Source organism: Brassica napus, chromosome A3 (assembly GCF_020379485.1).
Source record: "Brassica napus cultivar Da-Ae chromosome A3, Da-Ae, whole genome shotgun sequence".
Taxonomy (NCBI): domain Eukaryota; kingdom Viridiplantae; phylum Streptophyta; class Magnoliopsida; order Brassicales; family Brassicaceae; genus Brassica; species Brassica napus.
In genome coordinates, this window is record NC_063436.1 from 9,332,630 (window position 1) to 9,344,632 (window position 12,003).

The 12,003-nt window shown below is 30.5% G+C and overlaps 1 protein-coding gene across 1 annotated transcript; it reads right to left on the bottom strand.

The window, feature by feature from the left end:
- Positions 1 to 872: 872 nt before the first annotated feature.
- LOC106438159 (jasmonate-induced oxygenase 4) lies at positions 873 to 3,902 on the bottom strand. The gene is made up of 3 exons (XM_013879236.3): positions 3,205 to 3,902; positions 1,662 to 1,995; positions 873 to 1,272 (listed from the first exon to the last, which is right to left on the bottom strand). The coding sequence occupies exons 1-3, from the start codon at positions 3,681 to 3,683 to the stop codon at positions 1,024 to 1,026; spliced, it is 1,062 nt and encodes a 353-aa protein (XP_013734690.2). The 5' UTR covers positions 3,684 to 3,902; the 3' UTR covers positions 873 to 1,023.
- Positions 3,903 to 12,003: the final 8,101 nt, after the last annotated feature.

Sequence of the window (12,003 nt, forward strand, 5' to 3'; positions counted from 1 at the left end):
AGTTTGAAAATCATGTGTTTAAAATTTATATAGTTGTAATTGTTGAAAATCTTGAATCTTATAAATAACTATTATTTTTGTTAGCTAGCTTTATACTAAATTTTAAAGATTTATTACAGATATGAAGTTAATGTATTCGTAATGTTTTTACTCGTAAACTTAATTTATTTGACACGATATATTTTATTCCACTTTTTTATTGGTCACTTATGAGGGGACCTAATAAACTTTGCATGTTGAGCTAGTTGAATGGCAATTAACATACAGAAGACACGTTTTCTTAGAGTTGTTGACAGATGACAAATTTTTTTTTTTTTTTTTGAACACCAGATGACAAAATTTATTTATGTGTTCTAGATGACTTTAAAAGTGAAGGAGATGGGGAAGCAATTTAGGCGCCGTGCCACGGTTTGCAAGTCATTAATTAATTAGCTTATGAGAGAAACCAGAAGCTAACTATTCATCTTCATGTATAGTATAGTTAGTTAATTGTCGAGTCCTACTGAATTTTTTGTCCAACTATATTAAATCTTTGTTTCATTTTCTTATTTTGTTAATCAAACTATTTCAATATTTTGTACATATGATACAAGCTTGAAAGTAAAATATATATTCCCAAATAAACTTTATGTACTATATCAATAATGCATTGCTATTCAATGTTTGCACATGACTTTGAACTTAATAGTGAAAGAGTTTAGTACGCCAACACTTTTCAGATTTAATCATACGCACGAAACTAAGTCACATTATTCATGTATTTTAAAATATTCTAGAGTAATAAAAAACAAACTAGTGAAAGAGTAGAAGGGCAGTGTTTTAAAAATACTTTTCTTATCATACTTATATGCGACCTGAGGAGAGACAAAATAAATAATAAAAAGGTAACATGGGAATCTAATTTGATACCTTTTATTAAAGTTTTTATTTCTTACATAGCGCAAGTATACAGTTTACATATAAGTACAACTATATAAGTACGTAGCAGTAAGTACTGATTATACTTGGGATGTAAATGAACTATCATGTGCTTGCTAACAATGAATCAACTTGATTCTTCCCACTGGGACCCTTTTGCCTAATCATAAGTCGATACTCGTCGAACCTGATCGGTTTATAAAGAGCAGGTCGGTTATCGGTTAAGAGTTCTTCCACTGGTCCGATCGGAATATCACTTCTCGGGTTGTAGAAGAGTGCCAAGGAGACACGATCCATACCGGAATTAACGATCACCTGATGCTCCACGCTTTTGTAAATTCCATTGCTAAGTATCTACAATTTGAGCCAACATAGTATTTGGTTAGTACTCGCATATGATCTCATTGCACGAACTATTCCAAGTATCACATTGTATCACATTATACCAAGAAGATTATATGAAGTCGTCAAAAAGACTATCATCCTATAACTCAATGCATTAGCGAATAGAAACAATTAAAGTATGAACCGTCTGTTTGGATATTCAAATGAAGCCCAAAGCATAGTCTCATCCACCTGGCAACAAGGTCAAAGTGTAGTGGGGTGCTTTCCATCCCGAGTTGCTTAGCAACCCAAAACCCGTCTAACACTAAACAACCACTTTATGGTTTAATGATGTATGTGCTGTTCTCCAAGTTATTGAGTAAATTACAAAAAACAAGGTACAAACTCAGAAACAATACCTGAACTTGATCTCCAATGTTAACGATCAAAGCATTGGGGACGGATTTAACAGTAACCCAGCAGTCACCACGTCGGACCTGGAGGCCGGCTACATTCTCATCGGAGAGGACAATGGTGATGCCACCAGGGTCAGAATGGGAAGAAAGACCTAAAGTTAGGTGTGGCTGAGGGCATTTTGGGTAGAAATTAGCCCTCAGACTAGCCCCGACTTTATCTTCTCCTCCAAAGGCCTTCATGAGATGGTCTGGTTCTAAACCTAAACTCTCTGACAATGTTTCCACCAACCTCTCACACAGTTTCTTCACTTCTTCACCGTACTCTTCGATCAATTCTCTGCACATTATTTGTTTCCTCCAAATGTCAATTACAATTATCGGTACGTATAACTATAAAATATAAAACGGAAAATTCATATGATTAGTTAAGTAAAACATTTTCTTAATATTAGTTAATATTGGTTGCTTACAGACCAACTATTTGTGAAATTGGTTTACTGCTGCATTTGTGAACTAACCATCAGTAAACAAACAAATTAATAGTAAAAAGTTAGGACGTAAATAAGACACTAGGTTTACATTATTACTTAGGTATATAATTCGACCAAAAATGTTATAATTATAGTATACATATATATATATATATATATTAGGTTTAGAATATATCCGTGTTTCACATGGGCATCACTTATCAGGGTATGATGACCACGTGAAACGTGTTCACACATGAGACACGTGCCTAAACAAACATATAGACATACGTGTGTACATATGCAAAAGAAAAAATGGTAAAAATCAGATGCATCAACACCTAAAAATCAAAACACACACAAGCAGCGTGTTACGTACGTCCTCCATGCAAACATTCACCTAGTAATATATCTTTTCCAGTGAACGGTTTCGTCAAAAAGCATATACAGTCAGAAAATAAAATTTGTATTTCTACTATATATCTAAACAATATATAGACGTAGATGATGAAAAAAAGAACAGCCAATGTCATGGACGTTTATATAATAACAGGTTTGTCATATGACCTCCAAATCCAAGTCTATCTTCTCATGTACATTTTAATAGTTAAAGTGCCTTAATATCTTTATAAAATAAATAGATTTATATAAAAAATTAAAATTTAATATATTAAAAAATCTGATTAAAATGGTTCAAATAAATTATCTATGTATGTAATTTTGTTTTTATCACAAAATATACAAAATATTAGTGATGATTTTTAAAATAAAAAATAAAATTTAATCGAAATTTTTTTTGGTATAAATGTTAAGATTTATACCAGCTTTTCTGTTTTTTGAATTACAAGATGTGGCAAGCCACTTATTTAATCGAAAATTTTTATAAGTTAAAATGGTATTACAGTTAGTGTTCTTCAATCAGAAAATGATCATATGTTATCAATTCCCTTAAACGGTATGATATATTATATCACTATTTTCGGCTAAATCCCGTTTATGTATCACCATCAATCTGAGTAATAGTGTATATGTATTTTTTGTGTATATATATTGTGCATATCAGCATATGCATATACCTTATCTTAGGAGGCTGAGATGGCCACATAGAAAGGTTTCTAATGGAAGATGGCAAGTAATTAAGGAAGAAATAGTCACTCCAATCTAATTTAGCATCTTTCACAACACCAATCCTGCTTCCATAGCCTTCGTACGTGTCGGGTGAGTTTGCGTACTTTCGTTTCATCTCTACCGGTAAATCAAAGAACTCTCGCCACGCTCCTCTCACTCTCTCCATCAGCCCGTGGTCTACACCATGGTTCACCACTTGGAAGAAACCCCACTCCTCACACGCTTTCCTCACTCGCTTCAGCCCCTCTGGGTTCCTCCACATGTCGCTCATGTCTAGCACGGGGATTTCCATGTCAAGACCGGATTGATCGGACTTGTAGACCGGTCTCTGATGCGTGGGTTTCACATACCGGTTTGGGACGGTGGATACGCCGGCTTGGGACAAGGCTTGAACTGAAACAATGGGCTCAGGCCAGCTTGCAACCATTTTTTTTTTCTTTTGTGATTGAGAAAAAGGATTAGAAGACACTAAGGAGAGATGTAAGAGATCTAAGGGAAATAATGAGTGTTTTAGATGGTGGAAGAAGCGAGGACGAGTGGGGGTATAAATATAGAAAAAATGAAACCTAAATGAAAGGTGAAACAATTTATGACACGATAATATCTTATTCTACCTTTTTGTGTTTTGAGGTTGACCTAAAAAACTTTGCATGTTGGATGATAAACATGAGACACGTTTTCTTAGAATTATGGATATATGTGGTCGATTTTAATTGTCTTTGAAGTGAGGGAGATGGCGAACAAATCTCGGCACCGTGCGATGGTTTTTGCAATTCATTTATTGACCAAAAGCTAACACTTTATCTTTATCTTTTTGTTTTGTAAAAACACTTCATCTTCATGTGTAGTGTAGTTAATTCTCGTATGACTCGTGTCCTACAAGAGCCACAGTAAAATTTCACTTCATTGACAGCTTAAATATTAGTTTTTGTTTTGCTTCTTCCTTTTCGTTTGTAGCAATATTAGATGCATTAAAAAGTTAGATGAATTTACATAAAGTGATATATTAATAGTTCTATTTAAACTGTTCCTATTGTGGAAGTATGGTATTTCACTATCCTTTTAACCTTTTCATATTAAAATAACCTTTTTAGCAATAAAAAAGGACAATTCCCTTAAATGCTTCAAAACATGTTTTTCCTAAACTAGACACAAGGTTCAAAAAGTGTTTTTTCGTCGGTGGTTCCAGCAAACACAATGTAATTGATAGGTTTACAGTTCATAGAATCTCTTTTTTTTTACAATGTAAATATCATTATTTTCTGATAGATCAATAAATTTAAGATTTCATAAAAAAAAAATCGAAGTGACCAGTTTAGCTTTAGTTAAACAGATAAAGAAAATAATTATATCCAGTTTTAAAAATATATATAAATAAAAATTTAAATTAAAAAATTCAAATTAACAGAAAATATAATTTTCTTTAGAATTTTTGAAAACTTTCTTTTTGAAATTTGTTTTTGGGAATTTTCTTAAAATTTTAAGATGACATTTGTGAATGTTTATGATATCTTTTTGAATTTGAGTTATATGAATATTTAGAATTTTATTACTGAATATGTATAATATGTTCTTAAATTTAGGAAGATATGGATAAATATATATAATATCTTCATAAAATTTAAGAAAATTTTCATACATGTGTATTTATAAATATAATCATGAATATATATATTTATGAATTCAAACCATATGTATATTTTGTAAGATATACAAAAAACAAAATTCAGAACAAAAACTTAAATATGTATAACATATCCTGAAGTCTTAGGAAGACCTTGATATTTGAATTTTATACAGATATTATACATATTTATAAATAAATTTTAAAAATTTAGAAATATTTTATAAATTGCTAATGATTTCCTAAATATGCATATAAGTTAAATCCACAAATATTTCATACATATTTAGAAACACATCCCTAAATATACATATACATTTACATTCAAGAAGTCTAGTTACACATTTACAAATGTATTTTGAATTTATCATTTGTCTTATGAATTAAGAAGGTTATAATATACATTCTGGAAGGTATTTTAAAACCTACGAAAAAGAAAATTCATTGTATAAAAAAACTTTTTTTAAAAACCAGAATTAAAAAAAAATTGAAGGTTATTAATTAAATTTTGGAAAAAATATTTTTGAAGCAAAAAATAGTACTAGCATGATACGTTTACAAGATAGAGCGATAAAATCCTATAGCGAGATAAAGCTTACATTAGCATGATAGATAGTTAAAATTTCATACCTATGAAACTACTTAGGTAGAAATTAGCTAAACCAACTATGAAATAAAAGATTGTAGCTAGCGTTTGGATCCACGGCTAAGCGGACCATGATTTCCTTTCCCTTGTACTGTCTTCCATTCCAAATCTTGATATTTGATAGGAGGTTTTGTCTTTCTTCCACCTCTTGTCAAGCTGAGAGAGCCCATCGGCTCTATCTCAGCTTCATCCACGTCACCTAGCACAGAAAAACAAGAAAGACTCTCGAATGCATTCACGTTAGGTGTTGTGGTTATGAGATCAACAACATAAAAATTTTGGACCTTTTTGTTGATATTGTTTGATGGAACATTTTTCATAATGGGTGTTGTAGTGGCAGCAGGAGGAGCAGATAGAACATCTTATTTTGATTCTGATTTTCTTTTATAGTGGTTGATTCTTATTTTGATTCATCTGCTGGATAAATAGTGGAATAACGAATTGAAATGGAAACATTTTGGTTGAACTGAGTTTTCTAAGTATACTCATTAATGTTCGAAAAATGATTTGATAGATTATGACGTTTTGATTCATTCGTTTTATCGATATTTAACATAAATAATAAAAAAACATAGTCATATGACTAAAATAGAATTTTGGTTGAACTTAGTTTTCTTTAAACAATCATAAAATGTTCAAATTTGATTTAATATATTAATCCTTTGGTTTTTAGGGTTGGTAAAAAATCGAATCAAACCAATCCAAATCGAACCAACCGAATCCAACCAACCCAAATCAATTCAGTATACCCAAACTGTTCGGTTTGGTTTGGTTTCAAACTAAACCAAACTTAAAAATCAAAGTGTACTTAATTAAATTAACAAAATATATTAATAATGTTCAGATTTAAAATAGTTAACCATCTAATCTATATAATTAAATATAATTTTATACATTTTACTTTAAATGAATAAAAAAACACAAATAACAATAAAATAAATAAAATATGATATTCCTAAACAATTATCGAAACTGAAAGCTATCTCTGATCGTTATAATATGTTTGAAAAATGATTTAATATTGAATTATTTCTTCTATTTTAATAAATATGGTTTATATTTAAATATTAAAATTTAATGATTTAATTATTAAATGATGATTTATTTTATAGTTTATAAATTATATTTGCATAAACGAATTAAACCAAAAATAAAAATTAATTTGATTAAACTAAACCGACAACAAATCAAACCTAACTTAAACCAAAATAATTTTGGTTGGCTTAATAAAGTTTTTTAGAACCACACAAACCAAAATGAACCTAAACTGAAAATGAATTAAAATCGAAATGCACATTGCTAGTTTTAGTTAAGTTTTTTTTTTGTCATCAGCATACAGACTTAGCTAAGATTTTATGAACCACCCTAGTAAGTCTGCATCTATATGACCGATGAAAGACGATTGTTTCAGAGTAGTACGTGCGAGATTGTCCACCTTTGAATTCTGCATTCTTGAAACATGTATAATCTCGATCACGAGAAGCTGTCCTTCTGTTTCTGGATATCTTCAAAATAACTTGCAAATGCTTGTAATCTTCCAATTCCAAAACTATCTTCACCAATTAAGAATAATCCGTTGCAAACTTGACATGAAATTGTCTTAAATTCCTTATACTCTCCTCTCCATAGCCCATATTAGTGCCTCTATTTCTGCGTGAAGTGGCGTCAAACTAGGCCTCGTATTTCTTGTCTCCATTAGTCCATCAAATTCTTCCAAAGTATTGTACCATCCTTGTTCCGAAAAGTTAGCATGATCTTTCCATAATCCATCCGTAAAACACCACCGGCCATGTCTTTGAGGTAATGACGATTCTGTAGCCCTATTTTGCGAGTTCTGAAGTGTTAGTGATGTATGTGCTTCACGTTGAAGTGTGGCTTCTGTTTCTGCCAATTTAATGGTATTCCTAGGGTCAACATATATATTACTGACAACTTTATTGTTCATGCCTTTCTATATATATCAAAGTATCTATGCAAACTGATGATCTTCCATTGGTGGTTCAATTCTCCAAAACAAGTGATTCATATAAGCAAATATTGACTGAATAGAAAAAAACAGTGGGTTTAATGGGATCCTAGAGAAAGCCCAAACTTGAACAGCCAGAAAACATTAAAAAATATGTGATTTCCAAACTAGTTTTAGTTAAGTTAACACTCATGATAACATATACCAATATATTTAAATATTGTGAACTCTAAAAAGAGGATAATGTTTGTATATGTACAATGTGACTTGTTACTCTTAAAAACATGTGCAAACATGGAAAATTTTAATTTTACCATAAATTTGATACTATTTTTCAAATTTACTTTTAAAATAGTTATATCTTAAATTTGTGATAAAAGACTAATTTTTTAATAGACGTCAAAAATGTTTAACAATTAGTTATTAAATTTTATAAACTTAAATTCATCCCTTAAATACTAAATATTAAATAATAATCACTAAAATCTAAATTCAAATGTCAGAATATTTTTGATTAAATGTATTTTTGAAAAATGGTAGTAATCTATTTCAATCAATTTTTCTACAAACATTGAATAGACATAAATGCATTAGTTTAATTTGTATTCTTCATATTGTACTTAATTGTTTGGTTAATGAAAATTTCCAGTCATTTTCTAATACAGCTGAGCTCAACCGTTTTTCTCTAATCACCTTGCCACTTTGTTTCCATTTTGTACAGTTAATTTGAACTTTTCTTTTTAATACGTACGCTACGATGTAATATAGTGAGTTATATATCTTTTTTTGGTAAGAGAGTGATATATCATTTATTACCATAACTTAATTTTTTTGTTCTTTGTGACATAATTCCATTATTGATTATTCTTTTTTGGTGAAATCCATCCTTGATTCTTCTTATGTGATTGATAAGGGATCCGTTAAAATGCGTCCAACTTTACGCGGAGACCTTATAGCAAATTGTATCTCGAAATTTGAAGAGTTTTGTTCACTTTGTTCCTTGCTCATGATTCCTAAACATGTTAACGTACAATAGCATATTGAGCTTCTTTAATTTTATTGATTGAAAAAAATTATTGATTGAAAAGCAAAATTATCTCAACTGCTCACAATGAAAGCACAACCACTTGTAATGTATTATTAATATCTTTTATTGATTAATACAAATTGCATTTTTCAAAAGGGAATTTAAACACGTTTTCAACCATATGTTTAGTTGTCGGACAAAATGTTCTTTCTTTGAAATATTATTGATGATAAGTTAATAATAGGGACCATACAGTAAAGAAGAGGTTATGTATATTTATGCGTATGTATCACATGTCTTAATTAAAATCGGCTGAATCAGTACAATAACTGATTGTTGCGACTGATAGTCTTTTTTCTTCTAAACATTTTCTAATCTCAGGCATATGGTAAAATTCAGAACTAATTTTCAAAAAAATAGTACATCCTACGGATGGACTCTCTTTTCCGAGTATTTAAATGATTCCTAAAGCATAATTTTATATGGGCGTCTATTTTATATCTGTGTGGCCATAAGATAAAATATAGTGGGATGCTTTCAAACCTGAGTTAATTGGTATAATTTATGGTAGCATCTAAAATATAACCTAGAATACAATTTAAAATGCAGGATCGTTTCAACACTTTTATAAATTCTAAAGCAAATGATAATTTTAAATCCTTCAAGTTTGTGTTTGTTTAAAATCTAAACAATTTTATTTAGTTTTACAGTTTTGTTGATTAAAATTTTTTATTTTTTTATAGAAATAGTAAGAAATCTATTTAAATCTATTAAGATAGCAAAGAATATGGAGTTAGATCCAAGATGGTTAAACCGTCTATACTCCCTTTGTTAATGATAGGGTCATGCTTTAAGTGTTAAATATAAACTGCAAATACATAGTAATACATAGGGATCAAATTCACAAGTACTATAACTATACGTAGAGTTTTAAGTATGTTACTGGCTAAAGCAATAAATAAAGATTATTGAATGGTTTTTCGGTTCACTAAATTCAGAAAAGCAAAAAAGCAATTAGCATGAGCTGTAAACAATTAGATAAAACGCTGAATATTGAGAATGGTAAAAGATCTCTTTTCAGTATTGAACACACAACGAGAATACCTGGAACAAATTACATGGACGTCTCAGACTCAAATCACAATACTAGAGCTAACCTATTTTTGTAGCGCTAACACCTTATATTCAAAATCCTAAATACTACCTTCCATTGCATCTCATATTTAAGAAAAAAAACTTTAGATTCATGTTTAACCAGTTCACAAGGTGCAGTAACATCAGCTTCCGTTGGTTAGGTGATCAGTTAAGTCTCTGCCTTAAAAAAATCAATAAACAAAGATCCAATATCATAAATTCCTAATTTATCAGTTTTTAGATCAATACATTGAAACATCTCCTATGAAAACTTCTTAACCCAACTAACAGACTACTCACTCATAATCAAAGAAAAATAACAAAATGATTCTATAAAATAATTGCATTGAAAATGAGAGAAAGATAAAAAAATCTTCTCCAAAATAAGTACACGAGAAATTTCTTTCCAAAAGTCTACAATATGATCCAAAGTCTCATAAATCACCCTCAATCTCTCTATGGCCGTGAAGAACAAAAATGATAGAATACAATCTTTGGTCAATTTTCTTGGTAAAAAGGTATTCAAAATGCGTCTCTTTGTAAAAAAAGACACCATCAGTTAACCAGTCATGCTAGTATGATTTATGTTTCAATCTGATTCAAATTTAGGTTTTAGATTGAAGAAAGAAAAATTCATTTTGATTCTATCTCGTATTTAATACTCTTTTAGTTATTCTTTCAATATTTTCGTTAATTATATAAGTTTTTATATGAATGAAATTATTCTATCGGCAAATCCCTAACATCTTACAAAACAATGCCATATTTTAAACAGTTTTTGAAAATAAACGTGGTTGAATATATAGGAGATAATTACATAACTAGACGGAGAAGTGTAACCGAAACTAATAGATCGTGATGTTAACAAAGAAATTGTGCACCGACGATGTTGAATATGAGTGGTAATGAACAAAAACTGTTCATCTAACTTCTTGTTTGTTTAGAAAACAACAACTACAAAAAAAAAAAAGAGAAAACAACAACTACGTACGTTGCAGAAAAGAAAGAAAAAAATGATAGCTACATGTGGCTAATTTCTTTCAAACGCACATGTGAATCCGACGTTTGTATCTTGGAGAAACAGTAGCATAATTTTCAACATATTCGCTTTTTTTTTGTCATCTACATATTCGCATATACATGTATTCGAAGATTCCTATTTTTAGTTAAGTCGAAGTTTCATATTTGTATATACATATATAAGTTTTAAGGATTATATATGATCACACAATAACAAAGAATCACTTTCTTTATGAATCTCTTAAGCAAATTATCTCAAAACCTTAAGCTGTCTTAAACACAATTTCTAAAACTTACATGTTATTCAACACACTTGCATCTTCTTATATAGAAATATATATTTCCTAAACACATTTAACTTATCTAGATAACTTCTAAATAAGATGTTCTTTCTAATCATTACTAGATTAGGATTGGAGTTGCTTGGACTTCAAGTTGTCTTTAAGTTTATTGCCAACATTCTCTCCTTTAAACTTGAAGTTATAATTTCTTCTATATCTTGAACTTCCTACTAAATTTATCATCTCCTTGAACTTGATTCTTCTCAATGCCTTAGTTAGAATATATGTCTTTTGACTGCTTCCTGAAATATGTTTGACATCGACGAGCTCATTATCGACACACACTCTTATAAAATGATAACGCTTGTGTATGTATTTTCTTCGTCCATGGAACACCGGGTTCTTCGTGAGTGCTATAGCAAACTTGTTATCATGATAAATGACGATCTTCTGACTCGGTTTCTCTGTAACTTCTTGGAGAAGTTCTTGAAGCCATATCGCTTGTTTTGCAGCTTCTGTAGCATCCACAAACTCAGCTTCACATGATGATAAAGCTACAATTTCTTGCTTTTGAGAACACCAAGTAATTGGACAATCATTGAGGTAGAATATGTGACCCATAGTGCTTTTGCCATCATCTTCATCAATGTTATAACTTGAGTCACTATATCCTTGTATTACAGTCTTGTTCGCTCGCTTAAACTCTAGTCCGAGTGTGGAAGATCCTTTTAGGTACCTTAAGACATGTTTTAATGCTGATCCATGTGACTTCTTAGGACTGTGCATATACATGCTTAACATGCCAACACAGAAGTCGAGATCTGATCGATTGTGTAATAGGTATCGCGCGCAAACATCCTATGCTTAGCCGATAGTCTTTCTCATATATGCCTTCTTCTTCGTTTGATTTAGAGATCTTTAACCCAAATTCCATCGGAGACTGCACTGCATTACATTCATCCATCCCGGTTTCACTAAGGATCTTCTTTGATCCTCTTACCAAAGAGGAGAGGATTTCTCAAAATTAATACATCGTCCTGATGCTTTTC

Coding starts and splice junctions, on each gene's coding strand:
- LOC106438159 (XM_013879236.3), bottom strand. CDS start 3,683: ATGGTTGCAAGCTGGCCTGAGCCCATTGTTTCAGTTCAAGCCTTGTCC. Junction 1,996..3,204: donor TCTCAGCCTCCTAAGATAAG/GTATATGCATAT, acceptor AATAATGTGCAG/AGAATTGATCGAAGAGTACG. Junction 1,273..1,661: donor ACATTGGAGATCAAGTTCAG/GTATTGTTTCTG, acceptor CTCAAATTGTAG/ATACTTAGCAATGGAATTTA.